This window comes from Nothobranchius furzeri, chromosome 3 (genome assembly GCF_043380555.1).
Source record: "Nothobranchius furzeri strain GRZ-AD chromosome 3, NfurGRZ-RIMD1, whole genome shotgun sequence".
Classification (NCBI taxonomy): domain Eukaryota; kingdom Metazoa; phylum Chordata; class Actinopteri; order Cyprinodontiformes; family Nothobranchiidae; genus Nothobranchius; species Nothobranchius furzeri.
The window spans coordinates 52,404,895-52,427,035 of record NC_091743.1 but is presented as its reverse complement, the minus strand read 5'-3'; the positions used below and the strand labels follow the sequence as shown (position 1 = coordinate 52,427,035).

Sequence of the window (22,141 nt, the reverse complement as noted above, 5' to 3'; positions counted from 1 at the left end):
TGAACTCCCGTCACCTGTTGACACTGAAGAAGCAGCGGCTTTACTCCGAGCCCCTCCTGGATATCAGAGCTACTCAGCAGCCTGAGCGGGGGGCGAGTTTTCTTAAGGTGACAGAGCCCTGAAACGGCTCTTCTTGGAAGGTACTGAAAATGTCAAGAATAAAACTGCTGATATTGCTTCATGTGAGAGGGATCTGATTCAATGAACTTTATTAAAATATTGTGTATCAACCGTAAAACTATTATAACTTCAGAAAAAGTTACGAAATGTTCCCTTTAATTCCTGCTATGTTAACCGGGTCTTATGCATCTACTTTTGTGTTGTCTCACGAGAGGTGGGTATGTCTCAGTTTTCATCACTAAAGCCGAAAGTGTTTTTATACTCCTATTCATCTTTTCAAATGTAAAACACTTTAGTGATCTGTAAGTGTCTTGAATTAAATGCATGTTTGAAACTGTGTGAACATATTTAGAGAGAAAATGACAACTTAACCTCCTAATACTCAAATGCAAAAAAGGCTGAAATTCACTGTTGCCAGTTACAATTAAGACCTTGTTTCTTTCATGTTGTATTCATTAGAGTTGAGCCTTTGAATATTTTATTTTAGTCTGCAAAATCATAATGAGATTATGCTCAATTTATTATTAGCAGCAGGGTGCCATATCTTTACATTTGGAGCATTGGAAAACCAACAAACTGAGTTTGCAGGGGAAAATGGAATTGTAACCAGTAGCTTTGTAAAGTCAGAAAATGGTTTTAAATATTATCTCAAACATGTTTTAATCTCTGCTGTGCCCTTCCTTTAACTGGAAACACAAGTTAATTAATCTGGGTGTGAGTTATATGATTAAGTTGACACACTTGAAGTGATTTCTTAGAAATTATGGGTAAACAGACATAGAACCAGCTGTGAGAGTTTCCATCACCATAACAAAGCTTTTATCTCTCACATTAATACAACTAATTACTCCTCACCACCTCCCAGTGTGAGCTGCTGTTATCCAGTTCAAAGTATAAAAGAAATCCTCTTTTCATTTTGTGAAAAGTACAATTGTACATTACAATAAGTCTTATTAAAACTACATGTGTTTTATGAGGATAATTAATTCATGTTTTTTTCACCAAAATCAAATTAAACTGCATCAAGTAATTTAACACCTAATTAAAACACTTACGACTCCACTGTGCTGTATCTGAGCTGAAGGAGGGAAACACATTGGTTGTTTCCTCCTTCTCTTGTGTGATTTTTTAAAAGTCGTTATAGCAAATCTACAGAACAAGCTAGGTCTGCAAGGCAAATATGGTCCCAGACTCACCCCGTTTTCACTGAGATGCTTCTGCCGGAACTGGAAATCCGCAATGACAGACGAAACCAGATAGTGCTAAACACCAGTCGCCATTTAACTTGGTTTTTAACATATTTACTTGATCATTCATGATGTTATGATTTGTTTTCCAGCCTGTTTTCCCTTCTCTCCCAGAACTTTCTCAGAACTCACACAGTGGTAACGCATCTTTGGACACCACTGTGAAACAAGAACATTTGAATGAATTGTGAAACTTTGAATTTCTGTCTTGATAATCAATTCAGTGTGATTCCAAATGCACGAGCCTTTCGAGTCCACTTTACTATAAAGTTAGTTCATAGTTCAACAAAGGAAAATTTAGATTATTCGTCTCACTTCCTGTGTTTCCACACATGTTGTCCCTTTAGATGCATTAAGTAGGGCTGCTCGATTATGGCAAAAATAATAATCACGATTATGATGACTGAAATTGAGATCACGATTATTTAGGACGATTTTTCAATTTATGTTGATTTTATTTGTTTTTATTCAGTCATAAAATTACTCAGGGCACAATCAGGACAAAAATAAGAAACAAGATGATCACTAAAATAACTCCTGATTCCCAGTATAAAAAGACCAATATACTTATAGCTCATAGTTTATGACCCAAGGGCTCTAGACCTTGGTTTAACTCATTTAAGTCTAACCAGTACAGACCCAAATACCAATATCTTGCAAATACTGACAGCAAGAATTATACAGTGGCATTTATAACAAATACATGCAAATAAATTGATGTTCACAAAATGTTGCATAATACGTATTTAGTCGTGTCAAGGTGCTGCTGGAGAGTGCACTAGCACCGTGTCCTCAGAGAGATTAGTGATTATTTATCAGCGTGAGGAACTTATTTCTACCTTATTTATAAACTATTTATTTACAAGTCCATCAATTAATGTAATAATTGTCCCAACCACAGCTGCACCCCCCACCCCCCAACCCGGTCTCACAGCAATCGGGGCAAGCTGCACGTGTGTTTAGCACGCTGCACGCACACATTTAGCCATTTTTAGCGGCTCAGGAGTCCGCAGGTGCGGTGTGTGTGTCACTCACTCTGGTTAATCCAACAGGGAACCGGCTCCGAGAGCTGTCTTTAGCGACTGACACATCACTACATCATTCCCTTTCCTAATGTCCTGAAGAACGGTCCGGAGAGCAGGCGGAGTGTTTAGCTAACCTGCAGGAAATGTCGACGACAGTTATCCAGAAAGTAGCTAAGGGTTACCAGAGATGTTTCTGAGGTGTTCGCTAGGTACTTTTAAGTTAAAAAGTCAAGAAGGGGGTCTGAAAAGCTGCTAGAAATAGCGTCAAAGTCACAAAGTTGGCAACACTGTGGGAGGAGCGCTTCATTTGCAACTCGGGGCAGCGCAGGCGGGAGGAGCAAATAATCGGCTTGTTTTGTTTTCTATAATCGTTCAAAACTCAGATCGTAATCGTGATTAAAATTCGATTAATTGAGCAGCCCTAGCATTAAGTGCAGTTTCAGACTGACAGCAGTGAGAACGTTGCTTGGAGCTGGGCACACACCCAGTGCATGAGTGGAATAAGACAAAGGAAAATAAAATCAAGGACAGAAAAGCAAACAAACCATGAGCAGCTTGGTGTGGAGAGATTAGAGGAAGCGTTGACTGCTCTGGCAGAAGCTGAAGCTTCGTTTCACTCTTGTCCACTGGTGTTTGGTTGTTCAGAGATACAACCCAACATGACAGCTCAAGTCACAGACGTTGATTTTCTGTGGCTTCAAATCAAACAAGACAAAAACAAGATTATGTCAAAGAGGAAATCTCTCTTTGCAAGAATATGTGTATACTGCACAAACCGTACAATCAACAGGCTCGTTAAGCTATTCTCAGTATTTTCTCCTCACTTTAATCTCCATCCCAACTTTATCAATTTAGCTTTCATCAGAATCTTTCTTTACTTCCACATCCAGGCTTTGACATTCTCTTTTTTCCCCATCTCCAGAGACATCTCCAAACACAGGCTGGAACTAATTCTGTCTTCTGCCCTTATCTCTGTCTTAATTAGTTCAGTATGTCTCCTTATGGTGAAATACATTCACATATGCTCACAAATCTTCTCCCCTGTCACCAACAATCTCTCATTCTCCCTCTGGGGGGCTAAATGTGCCACTACCTAGCCTGGCCCCCTCCTTAAATATTGATACTCTGATCCTCTCTATATTAGCGAATGGCTGTTGATCACATAGCTTTGTGGAGGTGTGTGTGCGTGCGCCAGGGTATTAATGAGGCAGAAGCAGATGCATATTTAATATCCTGAACACATTCAATCACCATAAATGCTTTTATGTCCCCATCAGCCCCACAGAGATGGTCTGGTGTGACCTGACTCAGAGCAGCAACACACCTCAAAATCCTTCCATCCACAACCTGTCAGGATGTGTGGATGAGTCTACAATGCAAATGTGGTAAAAACTGGGGGATGAGACTATTAATGAGCTCATTTTTCTCTCACTCTCATTTTCGAACCTGCTTGTTCCTCAGCAGGGTCGTGGGGAGCTGGTGGCTTTCTCCAGCAGTCATCGGGAGAAAGACAGCTAAACATAACAATAATGATTTTTTGGTAAAAAACAAAATTATAAAGAAAAAAGTTGAAAGCAGAATGACCTTATATATCTCCTGTGGGCTGGTTAAAAAATAAGTTTCTTTTCAAGTAGATGAATGTGATAGAAAATGTAAAAACATATTTAACGCATTGAAAGTTTTAAAGTCATGAAACGATCAACTTATAATTTTATTTAAAAGAAGAAAAGGTGATTTAAGTTTTTTCAACATAAGATTGTTCACGAGTGAAGGAACAACACATTCTCACACCCAAGGCGTCAAAATATGATGCGTGTGACCAAGCCTCAATATTTGATGAATCGGGACGCCCCAGCGCGTCAGGATACGACAATCAGGGACAAACTGCTGACGTAGCATCCCAGAGCGTTGGTATCCGATGCTGGTGCTGAGATGGACATTAGAACTACTTGTGAACTACTTAACCTTCCCCTCACCCCAATCCTAACCTTAAGGTCACAGTTTATGGACCTTAAGGTTAGGATTGAGGTGAGGGGAAGGTTAAATAGTTGAATAATGTCCGTGTGACCGTGCACGTCAAACAGTGACGCCAGCGGAGCCACGTGACCCAGCTTGTCCCTGATCGTCATATCCTAATGCACTGGGGAGACTATGACTCTCGCCTGGCCAGGAAACCCTTTGGGATTCCCCTGGAAGAGCTGGCCCAAGTAGCCGGGAAGGGGGAAGTCTGGGCCTCTCGACAACATAGGTTGTTGTTGTTTCAGTCTATTGTGATGGAGGACCCTCGACTGTCTATTTCCCAACCTTCCCCAATTCTCTATGGTCACTCGATTTGGATATTGAATTAAGGAAGTTAAATAAAGTGGCTGAAAGGAACTTCCTTTGCATGGATGGAGCTCCACTGGTAGTTTGGAGTCAAAATGCTGCTCCTCAAAAGCCAGCCATGTAGAGTGCACGTGTCCTCAGAGTGAGGACATGAATACAGATAAAGGCCCTCTCTCACTACTGGAGTTGAGTGAATGTGATGTGTTCATGAAAGTGTGCTGCTTGCTTTCTGGCTGTGTCTGATAAAAACACCGGGCAGACTCTAAAGCAAAATGCATGAAGATAAAAGAAGGAAAAAACAAGGAACGGTATGTGTGTAGAAACACTCGCTGCCACACACTTAACTGGATGTCGCCTTGTTCGTTTGCCATGTGGCACAAAGCCAAACACAAAAGAGTGAGCTGCAATGTTACAGGACGATGGAGCTATCATTAGTGGTGTGTTGCCCAGTGAAAGGCCTGTTTCTAACATCAGCAGCAATCTCTGTTTCAGCATCTCAGTATAATATCCCCACTCTGTTTAAGAGATTAGCTGCTACAGCTTAAATTTCACAGACAAGTCAGACGCCGTCTCTGCATTACCACAACACAGAGACAGCCAAATGAACAGGGAGGGGTCGATGTTTGGGGACCAGACAAAAGCAATAATTGTGAATAAACATATTTTATGCACAATTTAAGAGTCTGTAAACATGTTTGTTAGCACTTCAAAACAACACTTGATAAGTTTCCTGCTTCTCCCTCCTACTGGTTGAAAGCTGACTTACCACTGTCGTAAGCATCTTGCCGCAGCCTGCTGTAGCTAGCAGTAATGACGAGCTAACGTTAACCAAGCCATCTGATACTAAATAAACCACAAAGTAAAAAGATTCACACTGTTGGACAAATACTTTCATTTCTTACAAGTCCAGCAGCAACAAAGCTAGGTCGACATCAGTCCGTCATTTCGTAGCCTCCTTTTGCTGTCTCAAACCAGTGTAAGCTGTGCTGAGGGTTCATCTGGCTTTTTTACTTTTTGTGTTGTCTCCAAAGATAATATGATGTGTATGTAAAAAGTAAATTCATTCTTCCTCTTATGTTGGTCGGCGAACGGAAAAAGCTAACTGCTAGCCTTTATATTAGCTACCGTTAAGCAGGGAGAGACCCACCACTGTCTCCTACCACTATCTGAACCAAGTAGTAAACATGTAGTAACCAATGTTGGGCATCATACATAAAAAAGTAATTAGTTATAGTTAGAAAATGCCTTTTACAATAAGTAATTGATTTAGTAACTCATTTACCACATTGTAAAAGTTATTTGTTACCTAGCAAAGTAACTGTGATGTTACTGCAGTTATCTTGTATAATATCTAAAATGTCAAAGATTTTTTTTAACTGAGTGATTTTTACTATCTAGAATGAACATGTCAGATATACGAAATGTTCATTCAGTAAGAATGCTCTCATCGATATCTGGAATGTTAATTTCTACAAGGAACAATAGAATTACAGATATCTGCATATTCCATCTGCCTAATGATAAAAAGCCCTCCCTAGGTTTGGGGGCATTTTAAGACATCTCAAACTTAATTTCTGCTTGTGCAGTTGTTTTTACGAATATCATTAATTATAATTTCTACTAGTAACAACATAGCTGCTCATGACTTCATTTATAATTTTGACTAATAAGAATACAATTAATACCAAGATAAATTAAATTATTGCTATGCAAAAAGGGCATTACAGAGAGGTCCAAATGTTGATTAAATGTTAAAATGGCTTGCCACTTCAATGGGAAAAGTAATTAATTAGATCACTCAATTGCCTTAAAAGAATGTAGTTAGTAACACTGCTGCACTGTTACTCCCACCGCTGGTAGTGACCGTGTAGGAAGTGTTCAGTGAAGTTGTTCAAGTTTCTGGCTCAATAACCACTGAAACCAGTTTGAAAGCAATAGCTTCAAGTGTTAAAAACTCTTGTGTGTTGTTTTAAAGTAAAGGCTGGGATGTTTCAAACCCATTATAACAGTTAGAAACATGGTTTTAATTTGCATCATTTAGTTTTTTGCTTTTGAGAGTTAACGAATGGAAAAACTGCAAATTAACGATATAAAATCTGAACTCGAATGACACCTTAAATCAACTTGAGAGAACGTGGGAGTAAAGTAGGTCTCAGAGCTCATTCAAAACTCACTAAACTCAAAACAGAAATGAATTATGCTTTTTTATGTTTGATGTTTTCGTGAGACTGGAGTTCACCAGAAAACATCTGATGCATCCCAGATGCAACGACAGGTATCAAAGGGATTTAGCATGATGACTATTACTCATGAAAGAGTCAGACCTGGGATGCTGCTGCTGATGTTAGCAAGGCTGCTGATTTATGGATACATTTTTTATTCTTTGAACTAGGATATTTTTCACTTATACATGCACGTAAACACAAATGTGTTAAAGGATAAATCCAGAGAGACGTATGGGTTGCAGCTCAAAAGGGCAAGTGACATTTACAGTAACGAAAAAGACTAAAACAGCTTAGATGCTATTTAATTTCCATAGAAAGTGTTACTTGTCTGGAAAATGGAATGAAATAGGTGTGTATTAATGTGTTTGACAGTTTTTATGTGAACTGTATGCATTTGCTGGATTATTTAACCCATCAAGCCATTTATAAAATGGTGATTTGTCCTAAAGATTAAAGTGGGGACACTTTCTTTTCAATGAAACCCTAAACCCTAACACACCTGTATTTTTATGTTAAGATAAATGTTGTAAATAGTTTTCTTGCTCTGTAAAGTAAACCTTTATATATTTTAGTTATACAAAGATACACTGCATTAATTCAGTTGGACAAGAACATATGCAGTGGTTTTTATCAATTCAAAACCCTGCAGGATTCGACCATAAAAGTGATTGATAAACGAAGATGAAATAGGATCATCATAAATACACTGAATAAATCATAGTAAACATATTATAAATAAACCTATTTAATGAATTATTCCATGTTTTTCTGTTGATCTGCAGGACAGTGCCACTATGCAGTTCTGTGCCAACAAGCTGGACAAAAAGGACTTCTTTGGAAAGTCTGACCCCTTCATGGTTTTCTACAGAAGCAACGAGGATGGAACGTAAGATCTTCATGTGGACTTGTTTGTTTTTCATGGTTTTTAGCTCAGATCATTGGATTTTGATTTAAAAGTAGGATTAATCCTTTGTAGGGTGTGCTATAATGCAGGCGCCGTGCTTTCCTTAATCCGTGCAAAAACCTTTTTCAGTAGGTCTGGTGACTAATCTAAGCTGATTTTTATGCTTAGCTATTCCTCTTTTTGGAGCCTAAAGAAAATCACGATGTGGCTCAGAAAGACCTTGAAAAGGGAAAATGTTTTTATTTGAGCCAAAATAAAATAAAACATGGTTTTAAAACAAACATCTTACAACTCTTTCACCAGTACTTCATTTACCATATTAAAAAAAAACCTCATTCTTCTGTGTCTGTATTAGCTGATGTTAATGTACCAGCTGTCTATTAATATGGATTATTTTTATCATGTCACTACAACCACCACTACTACTACTGCTACTACTACTGCTACTACTACTACTACTACTACTACTACTACTACTACTACTACTACTACTACTACTACTACTTGTAGTGTTATGAGATTGGGGTGTTAAATTATGACCAATAAGATGTGATGATTCTATATAAATATAGAATATCAACATGATTGATCTTTGAATGTTTAACCAGAAGAATTTAGGATTCTTTGCTTATTCAGTGACCAAAAACACTTCGTATTAATTCAGACAGAGTCAAGTATATAATTAAAATAAACTTTATTTTCTAGACTAATTATATTACATGACAATCTATGAATAATGATGTGTGATGGAATGTGGTTTTTATCAAAAACTTTGTATCTGAAAGAAACTGTGAGTTCTGGGTGTAAAAGAATGTGGTCTGCTATAAACTAGAGAGTTGATTATTACTAAAACAACATCAGACGCAATCTTGTTGTGTCTATGTACCCTGATCGGAGACCCCCGTTGTAGATCCGGAATGTTGAAATCTGGTGGACCCCAAGGCACCGAAGTCCGTAGAAAAAACCGCCGTACCACTAGACCGGTCTTGAGTTGTCTCCAGGTCAAAACAGGCATGAAGGTTGTTGTGTCTAAGAATGGACTCTTAAGGAGTCTTGCTGTGTCAGCAATGCAGCGTGCAAACAGGTTTTGACTGTATGTCAAAGAGATGCTTCAAAAGAGGCTGGTTCAAGATTGGCCACTCCGGAGTGTCAGCTGGAAACAAAGCCTACTCAACTCAACTCAACTGCACAACTCAGGAAGTGATCTGACTTTCATTGTATCCTATGTTATGATTTTCTGGCAAATCACAATGTGCCATGTTAAGGAGGTTTCACCAAACAAACCTCAGAAACACTCCTTCAGATAGAAGATGCTCTGATTTTGTGGATGAGAAAATCTCTATGTGTCATGACATTACTGTACCCTTGTGTCATGGAGATATGCATGTGTGTGTGAACTTGTCAAGTAGACTGATTATAAAACAAACAAATCATTGCAATGACACATTCATTTCAACCTTAAAAATTTAGGCACAGATTAATCCAAACATTTAATTTAACCCCTTGTTCATACTTATATGATTATTTATGTATTTCATTTCTTCATTCAGTATTCATTGTCATAAAAGTTCATTCTTTATAACGGTTTGATCCTTTATTCTTTGCAGGACAGTCTATAAACAGACAGGCTTGGCAGAAAGACCTTGGTGAAGGGAACACTGTGTTAACAATCTCAATGTCTACAACGCTGTAGAACCTTCCTTGCAGCTTGGAATATTAGAGGGCACACAGAGGCAGAATTATGTCTGTAGATGACCGGATACTGAAGAGGTCAAACTGTAGAGGAAAAATGGCCATTCCTGGATGCTACATACTATTACCACCAACTGCTGCTGCTGCTACTACTACTACTAGTAATACCAAAACTGCTACTACTATTACTACTACTACTACAGCTACTGCAACTACTACTACTACTACTGCAGCTGCTACTACTACTATTACTACTGCTACTACTACTACTACTACTACTACTACTATTACTACTTATACTATTACTACCACTGCTAATACTACCACTACTACTGCTGCTGCTGCTGCTGTTGCTACTACTGCTAATACTACTACTACTACTGTTACCACTACTACTACTACTACTACTACTACTACTACTACTAAAACCACTACTTATACTATTACTACTACTGCTAATACTACTACTACTATTACTACTACTACTATTACTACTACTACTACTACTACTACTAAGATTACTACTACTACTACTACTACTACTACTACTACTACTACTACTACTACTATTACAGCTACTACTGCTATACTGCTACTGCTTCTAATAAATTTGTTTCTTTACCACATGAAACTATTGAAAATTCATAAAATACACACCTTTACTGTGGTAATTTTTTCTAAAGTCCTAAATCTAGAGAACCAGAGTTTTATCAGTGGTTGAAAAGGTTGATTTTTGTCTGAACTTCATTTTATGACGAACATTATGACACACCTGATTTTAGCACACCTGGCTGGTTATTTGCAAATCAGAAATCTTGAGTCTTAGTACTTCTTGTGCTGAGCAGAGATTTTATCTTGTCAATTATAGAGAAATTCTGGCTCATTGTAGACACTTAATCGTTTATTTGCCCTAACTCCTGTAGGATTTATTTTTAGACTACTTTTAACAAATTTGTCCCCAGGTTCAGTGCAGCTGCTGTAATCAAACAAAGCTGTTTAAAACGAGTTTTGCCGTGTTTAGGTTGTCATTTAAGACCCCAGAATACCTTTACACGAAGAACTCTGTCATCTCATTTTTTTTCATAGGAAACGGTATACTGTATATGAAAAGGTACATTAGGGCAAGCTTGTGAAATAAAAGCTGCAGGTACTGAGGCATGCTCATCCATGGAGGCGGTGAAATGATTCCTGTATCCTTTTCACACCACAGCCACAATTCCCTTGGCTATGCCTTACAAATGATGCCAGAAATGTAAATATGAAAAAGGGCGGCAATTAACATAAAAGGTATGGAAAAATGCGGTAACAAAACACTGCATCTGCATTTTCTCTTAATGAGAAGAAAACAGCCATTTGTTGGGGGCAATTTACTTAGAGATGCATAACAGTCTCCACTCTCCTCACAGGAGAAGCACTCCTCCCAGAGTGCTTTTCAGCCCGTTACAGTGCCCCGGAGTTGTGGCAGAGTCAGCTGTATCTGGCAGGAGATGTCATCAGGCTTTTCCATAACAGGGTGGAAATAGTTCCCCCAGTTCTTCTACAAGTATGTTTTGCTGGGGGGTGTGTGTGATAAATTAGAGGTTTGGGCAGTTAAAGGAGTCATAGGGTGTTAAAAGTCTTGGGGCACTCGGTGGAGCAGTAACAGTCTAATCCAAGCCGTTGGGCAAGACAGCTAACACAAAACCGAGACACATAGCCTCTTTTTAACAGGATATTTTGCTGGTATTTGGTGGCTGCAAAATATTTCACATTCTGTTAAATCAATTTACAGGCCATTGTTACTCTTTTCCAACAGGAGAATGATTCTGCAGAACCATTCAGAAAGCTACTAACCCTTTTTTTCCAAATTTAAATGAGTATCTGTGGTTTAGGACACTGGCCAACAGAAAACAAAGACCTATCGAGAGCATTTCTCCTGTTACCACAGTTGTGTCCTGTTGTTGCATGCTTCTCCCTTTATTTGCATCTTTCTCTTTGGTTGTATAAGTAACAAAGAATGTTTTTGTCTTACCCATTATTTTCTAATGTCTGTTCTCTTTTGGCTTTAGGTTTACTATCTGCCATAAAACGGAGGTGGTGAAGAACACGTTAAATCCCGTTTGGCAGCCTTTCACGATCCCGGTGCGAGCACTTTGCAATGGAGACTATGACAGGTAGGGACTATTCTACATCTTTCGATCACCCCAACTGTTACACTCAGTCCAATTTTTCCATGTTTTTACCCTGATGCATAACATCTAGTTCATGAATTCAATTAGTTGTTGCTCCCAGTGAAACGCTATTACTGATTTCTTCTGGCCCAGTCCATTGACCGCCTGCCTTCATTGCTCTAATTAGTGTCTTGATGACTGACAGAGTGTGTACTAAGTACTGCCATTAGTAAACCTTGAGCACGACCAGCAGGAATCAATACCAAGTTCAACATGGTGCAGTGTGAAGCTTTTTATTGTTTCCACTGTCTCCATTAGCTTTGTACATCCCTTTGTGTTGATCATAGTTAAAAGATAATCTACTAGAAAAATGTAGCCTCTCTAATCCCTTATGTTTCTCCTATGATTAGAGTTCACCCCATATCTTCCCTACATGAGGGTAGATGACCTTCTACCAGTAGCCTGAGTACCTCAGAGTTTGTCAATGTTTGAATGTTTAGTTGTTCTTAGATTGATTTCTAGACAGAGATCTCCTAGGTTGTCTTAGGTTGTTCAAAATGTCTGTTGGAGTCATTCTTCCAGTTTTGAGGTCACAGCCCTTAGAACTATTTGTCTTTTGTATATTTTTTACAGCCATGGTAGTTTTCAAACTTTGCCATCTTTATCATCTGTTTGCTGATTTAGATTTTGAACCCATACAGCTTCTTAGTCTGGCCATTCTCTACCTGTGAAGGAGGCTCCCAATTTGTGTACTGGCCTTACAGTCATTGGATCGCTCAGATGTTCCTATTCACCATTCCACTTGTTTGTGTCCTTCCATCATCCATCTTGTCTGGTGTCATAGACCCTAGCAACTATTAGTCTTGAGCTGAAGAACGTGCGTGTGCTGCTATGATCAGTGCATCTTCATGACAGTTTCTTCTGTTCCTCTTCCATGTTGGGAAAAATGCAGCTGCCAGGTATTAAACAAATAATTTGAGTTGAACCGTATCACACCTGTACTGTAACATCTCCATTGGCTCCCTGTGAACTTCAGAGTGAAGTTTAAGATTTTAGCCTTCATTTTTAAAGCCACAAACTGTCTGGCTCCAGCTTACCTGGCAGACCTGGTTGATTGTTATGTGCCAAAATGGACATTGAGGTCAGCTGACCATCTGTTGCTTCGTGTTCCCTCAATGAGAAAAATCCTTGAGGAGATGTGCTTTTGTGTTTACTGCACCAACCCTCTGGAACATTCTTCCCCTCTCTGTGCGACTGGCCCCGTCCCTCTCTCGTCATTACTCAAAGCCTATTTTTATGATGTGGCATTTCCCCACCCATTATTTTTTATTGTTGCTATGTGTTTTAGTACTGACTATGTTTAATGCTTTTTCATGTGTTTTTACTGTTGATTATGCTTTTATTGCTACGTGTATTGCGTTTTAATCTGTACAGCACTTTGGTCAGCTTCCATGCTGTTTTTAAATGTGCTTATAATAAATTTGGTATGGTATGGTATGGTATGGTATGGTATGGTATGGAATGGTATGGTATGGTATGGTATGGTATGGTATGGTATGGTATGGTATGGAAATCATTAAGAGCTTTCATAATGATGCATTCCAGGATTTTAGTTGTTTCATCTTGTCTGGTGGTTCCGATGCTCACTGCATCTCTGCCTGCATACTTTTGCTTTCTTTCAGGGTGATTTAGGGTGAAACTCTTCACTCACTATCAATCATGATACCAATGTTTTCTGTCTCCTTCTTTAGTCTGCAGAGTATCTGATGACTGACAAGACATGTGCGTTGATGGCTTAGACTTTGGTTTTACCATTAAGCTGGTTCTTCAGGACATACCTTGAGCCTTGTTTATGCGTCTGAGTCTGAGTCAGTGCGGAGACACGCAACGCCATTATCCATCATTGCGAGGGCTCTCCAACGGGCTCGCAAGGTCAGACGGAGTCAAGCCCACTTTCTAAACATCCGGCGAACGAGACGTTGAACGCATGCTTATGACTGGCCAGGGCACAGCTTCCTTTAAATTCTTTTCAACAGCTCCACCATTGCGCCCTCAGGAAAATAACGAGAGCCGAAGATATCTAGCAGGCAGACACAGAGCATCTTGAAGAACACCTTGTGGGAAAAATATGAATGTTTTATTCACCCATGACTGGAGGAGTATAAAGATATGCATCAAGCATTTTATTCGTGGATGGAAATGATGAGAAATGTGTGTTTAGATGTGGCGAGCACATGAAGAGGAGGAGGTGGATGAGGAACAAATTTGTCCGTGTTAAAAAATATCTGAAATAAGAAAAACACAATATGACAAATGAACTAACTTGGACCGGTTACATGACAGGATGCCTCAGAAAAGCTGTTGTCCTGGTGAGGAATTGCTTTGCGACACTCCCCAGGTGACAGAAAAGCATAAACTAGGCTTTACCTACCATATACTTGATTGATGCTGACTTCTTCACTTCTTTTTATGATTGCCATTTGCTTATAGTTAAGGTAGACTTGTCCTGAACAATTGATTGTTGCCCCCAGGTAGTTTAACCTCTTCAGTTGTGATCACCGTGATGGATATTAGGGTTAGGGTTAGTGTTAGTATCCAGTCTGAACAACATCCCTAAAGTCTTTGCTGTATATTCTGGTGAGGTGGATCAGTGAGGTGGCTAACAACTGCCCCACTCTGGAACCTGTAACTATAGGTACTCTTTACAATAAAGTGATGGTTACTGTTTGAGTCTGAAAACACCAGAAACACAAACTCAAATATCCAACACAATGGTGTGATGCCTTTCACAGCTGGCACATAATTAATGCAAACTTGTTGACATGTGTGGATAAGACTTTACTTATCAGCACATGTTTTATTTAAAAAGGCTCTTGTGTGAAGAAAACAAGATAAATCATGAAAGAACTTTGAGGATAGATGAAAGCAAAGTGACACACAGATCATCTTTGAAGGAACAAATATTTTTAAAAAAATAATATTTTTCCTCAAATCTCCCTCTCCCTCCCTCTCTAAGGTGTCTGTCGTTTCTTGTTTGTGTGCAGTGAAATTTTAATTGCCAAGACTCCTGAGAACTTGAGCGTGTGCAGCTAAAGCTGAGATAAATCCCAAAAACAGATAGACACACACATGCTGCTGACGGGTTTGCTTTATGGATTTATGGATTTGCCTCAAAAGGTAAATTTGAAACTTGGGTAATGGTGGATGAAATCTGTCAGCCAGCCAGTCACACATAAGTCTATGAAGGATTCTTCACCTTGTCAGAGACAATCATAAACAAGGGATTGAGAGGGGCATAAAAGCTGTCTCCTGAAATACTCCTCCGCAAATCACACACACACACAACTACACACACATACAGAGTGTAATGAAATCTGATGTGACACAAACTAAAAATGCCAAAAATGAGTGAAGAAACATCAAGGCAGCAACAAAAACTCATATATCTGTGGTTGAAGATACATTTGGTGTTGATGCATGAGAGTAAAACCTGTTTATATGTTTGTTATTTAGCTCTTTATTATATTTTTAGCCTCTGATGGAACTTAACCATCCTGCATGTAAATGTGTATCTAACACTCCTCTTTAGGCTGTCAGCCTCTTTGAGCTGAATAATTACTGTTTACATCCATCAAGTGAAGGAAAGCTTCCAGTGAAGTGCAGACAAAATTAAACAGGGCCAGAAAAGAAAAACATTATTTTTATTTTTTGTCAATATACTTAAGAAAATGCTAAGTTATTATTACAGTTATTAAATGACGTGTTTATCTTTTGGATAAAGAAAATGAACTTAATGAACATGAAAGCTTGCCTTGTTGTTCTAATATTTTAAAACACTCACGGTTTATATTTGAGGACCTGAAGATTTTCTAACCCAAACCCTGTTTTTCAGTATTTCCGTTTGGACCAATAAAGATGTAATAATAAGTTCTGCCCCACATCCGTTGAATGCAGGGATCTGCTCCTACAAACCAGATACTATGGCAACAGTGGAAGAAGGCAGAGATGCTTTATCTATTTTAATATATGTCAGCAGGTTAAACTTGTGGTGTTGATTTGGGAATTGCACTTGCACCTCCATTTTTTTTAAGTCAGATCCCGATTTCTGTTTCACCCCAGCTCTCTAGAAAACCTGCAAACATCTTAGAGCCACAGTTGTCATGTTTATACCCACCTGCCCAGTATGCCGACAGATGACCCTGTGACAGGTTACTGTGCTGCTCTCACAGCTAGACCTTTTGGGGATTTTACACATCAGTCGGCCCGGCCTAGCCCTGGTAGGTTAATTGTGTTCACATCTGGGAAATCTGCATTTTCCGGGTCTCAGTGAGACAGCTGGAAACTGTGTGCTTCATATCAGAGTCTCCATTGCTCACAGCCACTTTGGTTTACTAATTTAAGGAGAAACCAGGAACTTTTCCATACATCTTTTGGCCTGCCCACATGCTTGGAGACGTTTGCATTCCTGAGCAGGCTGTGTGAACAAAACCTGTCCACGCGGACCGGGCCAGGCCAGAAGTGACAATGCCAAAATGGCATTTTGATTGAATGTGTTTCTCTTAACCCAATGGGTAAAAGGAAAGTTCTAAAGGAGTTCATTTTAAAAAGTTTAAAAACTTGTGACTCGGCTCAATTCTCTAAATGAGCAATGAATAAAAAAGAAGCCGTCTCTGCATCCTTCTCACTGCCTGCAAGACTTTACCTAAAACACCCGACAAACACCTTTACAGACATTGACACAATTGCAGTGCATTCCTCCAATCTGTGCAAAGTGCTCTGAGCTGTTTCAAGTTTTAAATGCGGATCATTTCAAAGTCTCATTGATCTGATATAGAGACAGAATTTTACATTTAACTTAAGAGACTTTCAGAAGACTCTTTAGTCAGGAATGGGATCTTCTTCAGCGTGGATTCCATCCTGTGTATGACATGACTGAGTGATGAGCAGCAGCTCAGGAGGTAAAGCCGGTTGTGCGGTAAATGTAGGGTTGCCAGGCTGATCCCAGCTCCCTCCAAGGAACTCTGCCGTGGTGTCCTTGGGCAATACACTTCTGACTTGCCTACGATGGTTAGGTTTATTTACCTCGTGGCAGCAAAGACCTGATACTTGAGCACATTCACATTCAGCTGTAGTTCAGAAAACAAGAACAGAGTGGATGAGATGGGATAAAGTCAAGCATAAGAAACAAAGTAAACAAGAACAGAATGCAGCCAACAAATGCCAGAAGAAAATCAAAACTCCAACACGTCACAGTCCCCCTTACAGATTCAAGTCAAAAGACAAATATGAGGAGCTGAAAAGAAAACCAAAGGAAGTGGGAGATGTTTCCAAGTAGCTGTATAAAAGGAAAAGCTTTTCATCTATTTAAAGGTGAATCTTCAACAATGCCTGGAACATTGTTTACCATCAGAGACACCAGAATGTGTTAATGAATCAAATCTTCCTCGTTAGGTTGTATTTCTCTGAAATCTGTTTTCATTCAGGCGGAGCTCTGGAAAGAACAATCTGTTTCCTTTCATGACCAGGAGTTGCTTTTAGTTAAACACCTTACAGTAGAGGATATCTGTGGCAGATTAGTTTTGGGGTGTATATTGTTGTACAAGTTCAAGAGCCTCTTGAGTTTATTCTTTTACACTTTTTTTAATTTAAAAAATAAATTTACCACAAATGACTCAACGCTAGAGTGATGAGAGTTTCCAGGTTGTTTCATTAAAATACCACAAAGTGGAGTTAATCGGCAGCTCTCACTGCAGATTTGTACTGGTGTTACCAGGAGAGAAGGCTACATCTTTTCTGTCTTCTTCTACCGACCCTTTCTGTATGCATTTTCACTTTCCTTTCCCACGGAAGACACGGTATCTACCACCAAGATGACAAGCACGTTTTCTCCATCTCACAGCCTCAGAAGATCATCCCCTGACTGTGAAGCAGCGCAGGACTGATATGGTGGCGAGGAAGTTAGGCCTACATCAGACATCTTCCAGTCCCTCAGTCACACGAAAGCTTTTATGATGTATCACTTGATTCTGGTTCTCTTTGGATCTGGAAGGTGTCAGAGCTTGTGAAAGGGAGAAAGGAGCGATGCATGTGGAGTGCGATCAATTTGACTCTGGAATGAAAGTGCCAGGGAAAGTTTTTTCCCTTCTTCTTCTCTACATGAACACTTTCTGCAGCATTTGTGCAAAATATTGTCAGTGTTTCTTTTTCTCTCTCTCTCTTTTTTCTCAGATGAATGTTGGAAGTAAATATGTGCTGCAGTTTCCAGGTTACAATTGCAGCGAGAGCTTAATATAAGCATCTTTGTTTTCCCGTTGGAGATGCTCCCTGCTGATCAGCTGTCTTTTATCTAACCGTGGCAAAGATCCAAGTTTAGAATCAAGCGGTGTGCGCTCTAACTGTTAATGGAAATAAAAAGATGATCCTAAGACTTTTTCGCATGCTGCTTTTGGTTCTATTATAGAAGAAACCTTGATGTCCGTAAATCTCTTTGTATAATGGCATTTGTTTAGAGCATGTTTGCATAAAGCTAGGTGTTTGTGCACAAAATATTCTTGTACAACTGAGTCAAAGACTAAACCGTATAAGCTAACTACGTAGAATATTACAGAGCTACTAAGCAGTTTTGCTTGCTTTTAGCACCCCCTAGTGTCCATTATTAATTCACTGTAGTTATATTGAAAGTGAAACTTATCTCCTCACTGTGAGTTTGTCTTTTTCACAACTTGATCCAACAGCTAAAATGTCTCCCCAGCCTTCATTGGTTTCTAGACAAGCGATTCATCAATAAATTAAATAAATCAGCTGTGTTCATGGTGTAAAACATGCAGGAAACGTGCTGGAAGCAGACTCCAGCTCCACCATATCAGCTCCACTCAACTCCACAGCTCTCCCCACCAACAGGGACCAGACCGGCTACTCTGAAGTTGCAAGTGCGGTATTCTGGCCACAGGGGGTGTTGGGGTCTGAGTGACATTTCATTAACCTGTAAAGGGTTTTAGCACATAATGGCTCAAGAGCATAATTTAAAAATATGAAAAAGTTGCATAGTATCCCTTTAAGTGTTCCAATTCAAAACAAAGACTCAGGTGCAAAAATGTGTGTTTCAGATATTGCATTCAGTTTCATTAAGCATCACAGTCATTAAACTTGGAGGTGTTTTATTTGATCAGGGGTGTCAAACTCAAATTCACAGGTGAAATCTTTTTTTCAGAGGCCAACAACATAAATAAAAAAAAATAGTAATTCTCTTAAATGAAAATGCAATCTCACCTATTAACTTTCATGCTTTGGAGCAGAAAAAGTGCATAAAACCAAAAATATTTAAAGCTCAGTTTGCTCCACTCTGATTTTCTGTGATGCTCACCTGTTCTAGCCAGACACCTGCATAAGTGGGGTTGGGCGTTGAGCTGAGGAAGAGACCCCTGTGTTGTTTTGTTCATCTTTATTAAAAACAACAGTTGCTCACATAGGGTTTGTGCTGCTGAACATGGAGAGCATTTGAGCAGCTTGACCACACAGTTGGTCAGTGTGTCAGGGAGGAATGATAAACACTGCAGCAGCCATGGAGTCATACTGACTTGAGTGTGTTGCTAATCTGGGTTTCAAAGTTGGCAAATTGCTGAATAAACTTGACGCTGAGTAAGAGGGGTGTTCTCAGTTTCTCTGAAGCAGAGGAAGTAACGCTGCAGATGCTGATGCTAGTAGCATGGATGCTAATGACTGTAAAGACATACTGGTTTTTCTCCTTGAAGCATCAACATGTTCCATCTTTGTTGAAACACCTTCCTTCTGCATCAGTCTTTCTCTTCCTTGACATTTTGAGATAATTTGTGGATAGTTATTTTCACTTGTTGCATTAATTAAACATGAATGTCGATACACTGTGACCTAATGGTGAAATACTGTCACTGCACTGGCAACACAATTACCATGCATTATGGGAAATGTAGTTTATAGTCAGTGTACGCTTTGAAGCGGCAGAAACCTATTTTAAGACACTTGAAGCTCTCGCGGGCCACATCTGGCCCGTGGGTCTTGTGTCTGACACATGTGTGTTACATACGCCTGTGTTTTCATCAAAATTAATGTTTACTGATGTATTTATTATTCTGGTTTGTTTTGTTCCCACAGAACAATCAAGGTGGAGGTGTATGACTGGGACCGGGATGGTAGGTGAGTGTGATTACTGAGTTATCATGTTAGAGCCCACTGAGATCCAGATTTTAAGATTCATCCCAGGAATGCTTTAGACGTTTGACTATCCCTTTTTTCTCCTAACTGTTGTTTCTACTTTGTGTGTGTGTGTGTGTGTGTGTGTGTGTGTGTGTGTGTGTGTGTGTGTGTGTGTGTGTGTGTGTGTGTGTGTGTGTGTGTGTGTGTGTGTTCATTCCTCCTCCCTAGCCACGACTTCATTGGGGATTTCACGACCAGTTACCGGGAGCTAGCTCGAGGGCAGAGTCAGTTCAATGTGTATGAGGTGAGTCGTTCGAGTCATTCGAGTCTTCTCACCACTCAACAACATGTCTGATGACTCCTGAAACACAAGAGTCCCAATGTGGCACGTATCTGGATTCATTTCTGACGTGGATGGCACTTCCGTCGTTCAACATCAGAGTTGCTCTGTTTTCCTCTCACTTTAGTCCCCCATCCACCCCCACATGGATATTCTCTACTTCTAAATAAATACTTTTGAAAAATCGTCACAAAACCGTGTTGAAAAACACATTTCAAGCTGTGCTGCTGTGGTTTTCCACAACTCTGTTTATATATAGCTCTGACTTCTCCAAGCAGCTTTACAATGAAACATCTTCCCCAACCGTGATTTATTTATTTATTTATTTTTTTGCCACTGTCATCTTCGGGACGCCTGCGCGCATAGAAATTGAACCATTAGCAGCGGGATGAAACAGGATTAATAGATAAACAATTCTGAGATTTATTTGGATTGTGAATCGTCATGCTGCTACAGATCTTTGAATGTTTAATCCAAAACTAAACTGTTGTTCATCCAAATCATTATTTTTCTTCAGCCTAACTCAGTTTACTCATTTATGTGAACAATGCAACAGTTCTATGATGATAGCTGTTTGGTCTAAATTTGAAATGGGCCCATTAGAAGGGATTAGAAATGTTTGAGTGGCAGTTAAAAGTCATAATCTTTCCAGAAATAGAGGACATGTCAATGCCTTCATGCCCCTGTGGTTTGGTGGCCTTCAGCGAAGGACAAATACCTGTCTTTTAGATGTCAGCTCCATTATGCTCCACTGTTGATTCCTCTCTACCTCCCAGGGAGACTGAAAGGCCCTTTAGTTTTTGCATCAGCAGATTGTTCGGTGTGTCAGACAAATTGCCATCCCTCCATGTTAAATTAAGGCCTGTCACTTTCATGCCTCGCAGCCATTGAGAACTGAGGTAATGAGCTCAGACGTCTTTGGGATCTAGATTGGCATTTCTTTCTTGTTCTAGAGTCCCTAAAATGCTTGTAAACGTTAAGTCTTGTGCATTAAACCCATCTCGCCCATTGAATGTTTACAATCTGAGATTCAGGTTTGAGTGAGTCCACGTTCTTCAGTCAAAGGTAGATCTGACGTGTACATTTTTTAGGTGAGCTAGACGTTGTCGTTGGACCTAAATATTACTCCTTGGGTTCATTCTTTGACTTGAAATATGTTCTATCAGACTGTTTATTTCAGACAGGGTGAGTGGATGGATGGATGGATGGATGGATGGATGGATGGAAAAAAGTCTTAAAATGTTGAAGCTTTCAATTGATTGTTTTTTTTTATCTGGCAAATTTCTATCGCTTTAGCATTTTCTGCTCTATACCTAATGAGTTAATCTCTTTATTTGGTTTAAAATTGTGATAACATCTGTCTGCAACCAAAAAAATGAAGTTGAATCCCTGACTCATTATAACCTCAGATGTAGATAAAATACTACAAACTCATCACATTTAGTTTGTTTCTTGTATCATTATGTTTTAAGGTGATCAATGCAAAGAAGAAAATGAAGAAAAAGAAATATGTCAACTCAGGAACGGTGAGTGGGGCTCCAGAAACAAATCAAACAGAAAATCCGATTTCTGTAGCTTTTATCCATTTATCTTTTTTTGATCTTTTTCTATGACGAGTAAAAATCACATGATCTTTGCATTGTAGGAAAAAAAAATCTTTCTTGTCAATTTCCAGGTTAAACATTAAGCAAAAGTAAAATGAAGAAGTAGATCTGAGCTGCATTACGTGTTTCTACTAACTTGTTCTGCAACATTCTTAGACGATACAGACATGAAGAAAAAAATGCTGGCAAACTTTGCAATTCCGTTAGAGATAAAAATCAGCTGTGTAAAAGATGTAAGTAGGAAATAATAAGGATGAAAACTCACAAGTCTAAAGGCATCAGAGGTCTGAGTGACACCGATGACCATTTGAACACCAATTTTTGAGCTTTCAGAGCT

General features: G+C 39.3%; 1 protein-coding gene across 5 annotated transcripts in view; it reads left to right on the top strand.

The window, feature by feature from the left end:
- Nucleotides 1–22,141, top strand: part of cpne5b (copine Vb) — a 168,811-nt gene that overhangs the window by 124,394 nt on the left and 22,276 nt on the right. For all 5 annotated transcript variants that reach the window (XR_011520115.1, XM_070549328.1, XM_054750524.2 and 2 more), the window contains 5 exons: nt 7,725–7,828; nt 11,587–11,691; nt 19,819–19,860; nt 20,089–20,164; nt 21,673–21,726. Coding sequence is in view for 4 of the 5 variants with exons in the window: in XM_070549328.1 (XP_070405429.1) it covers nt 7,725–7,828; nt 11,587–11,691; nt 19,819–19,860; nt 20,089–20,164; nt 21,673–21,726 (381 nt within the window). In the remaining variant the exon portion in view is untranslated. The remainder of the gene's footprint in view (nt 1–7,724; nt 7,829–11,586; nt 11,692–19,818; nt 19,861–20,088; nt 20,165–21,672; nt 21,727–22,141) is intronic.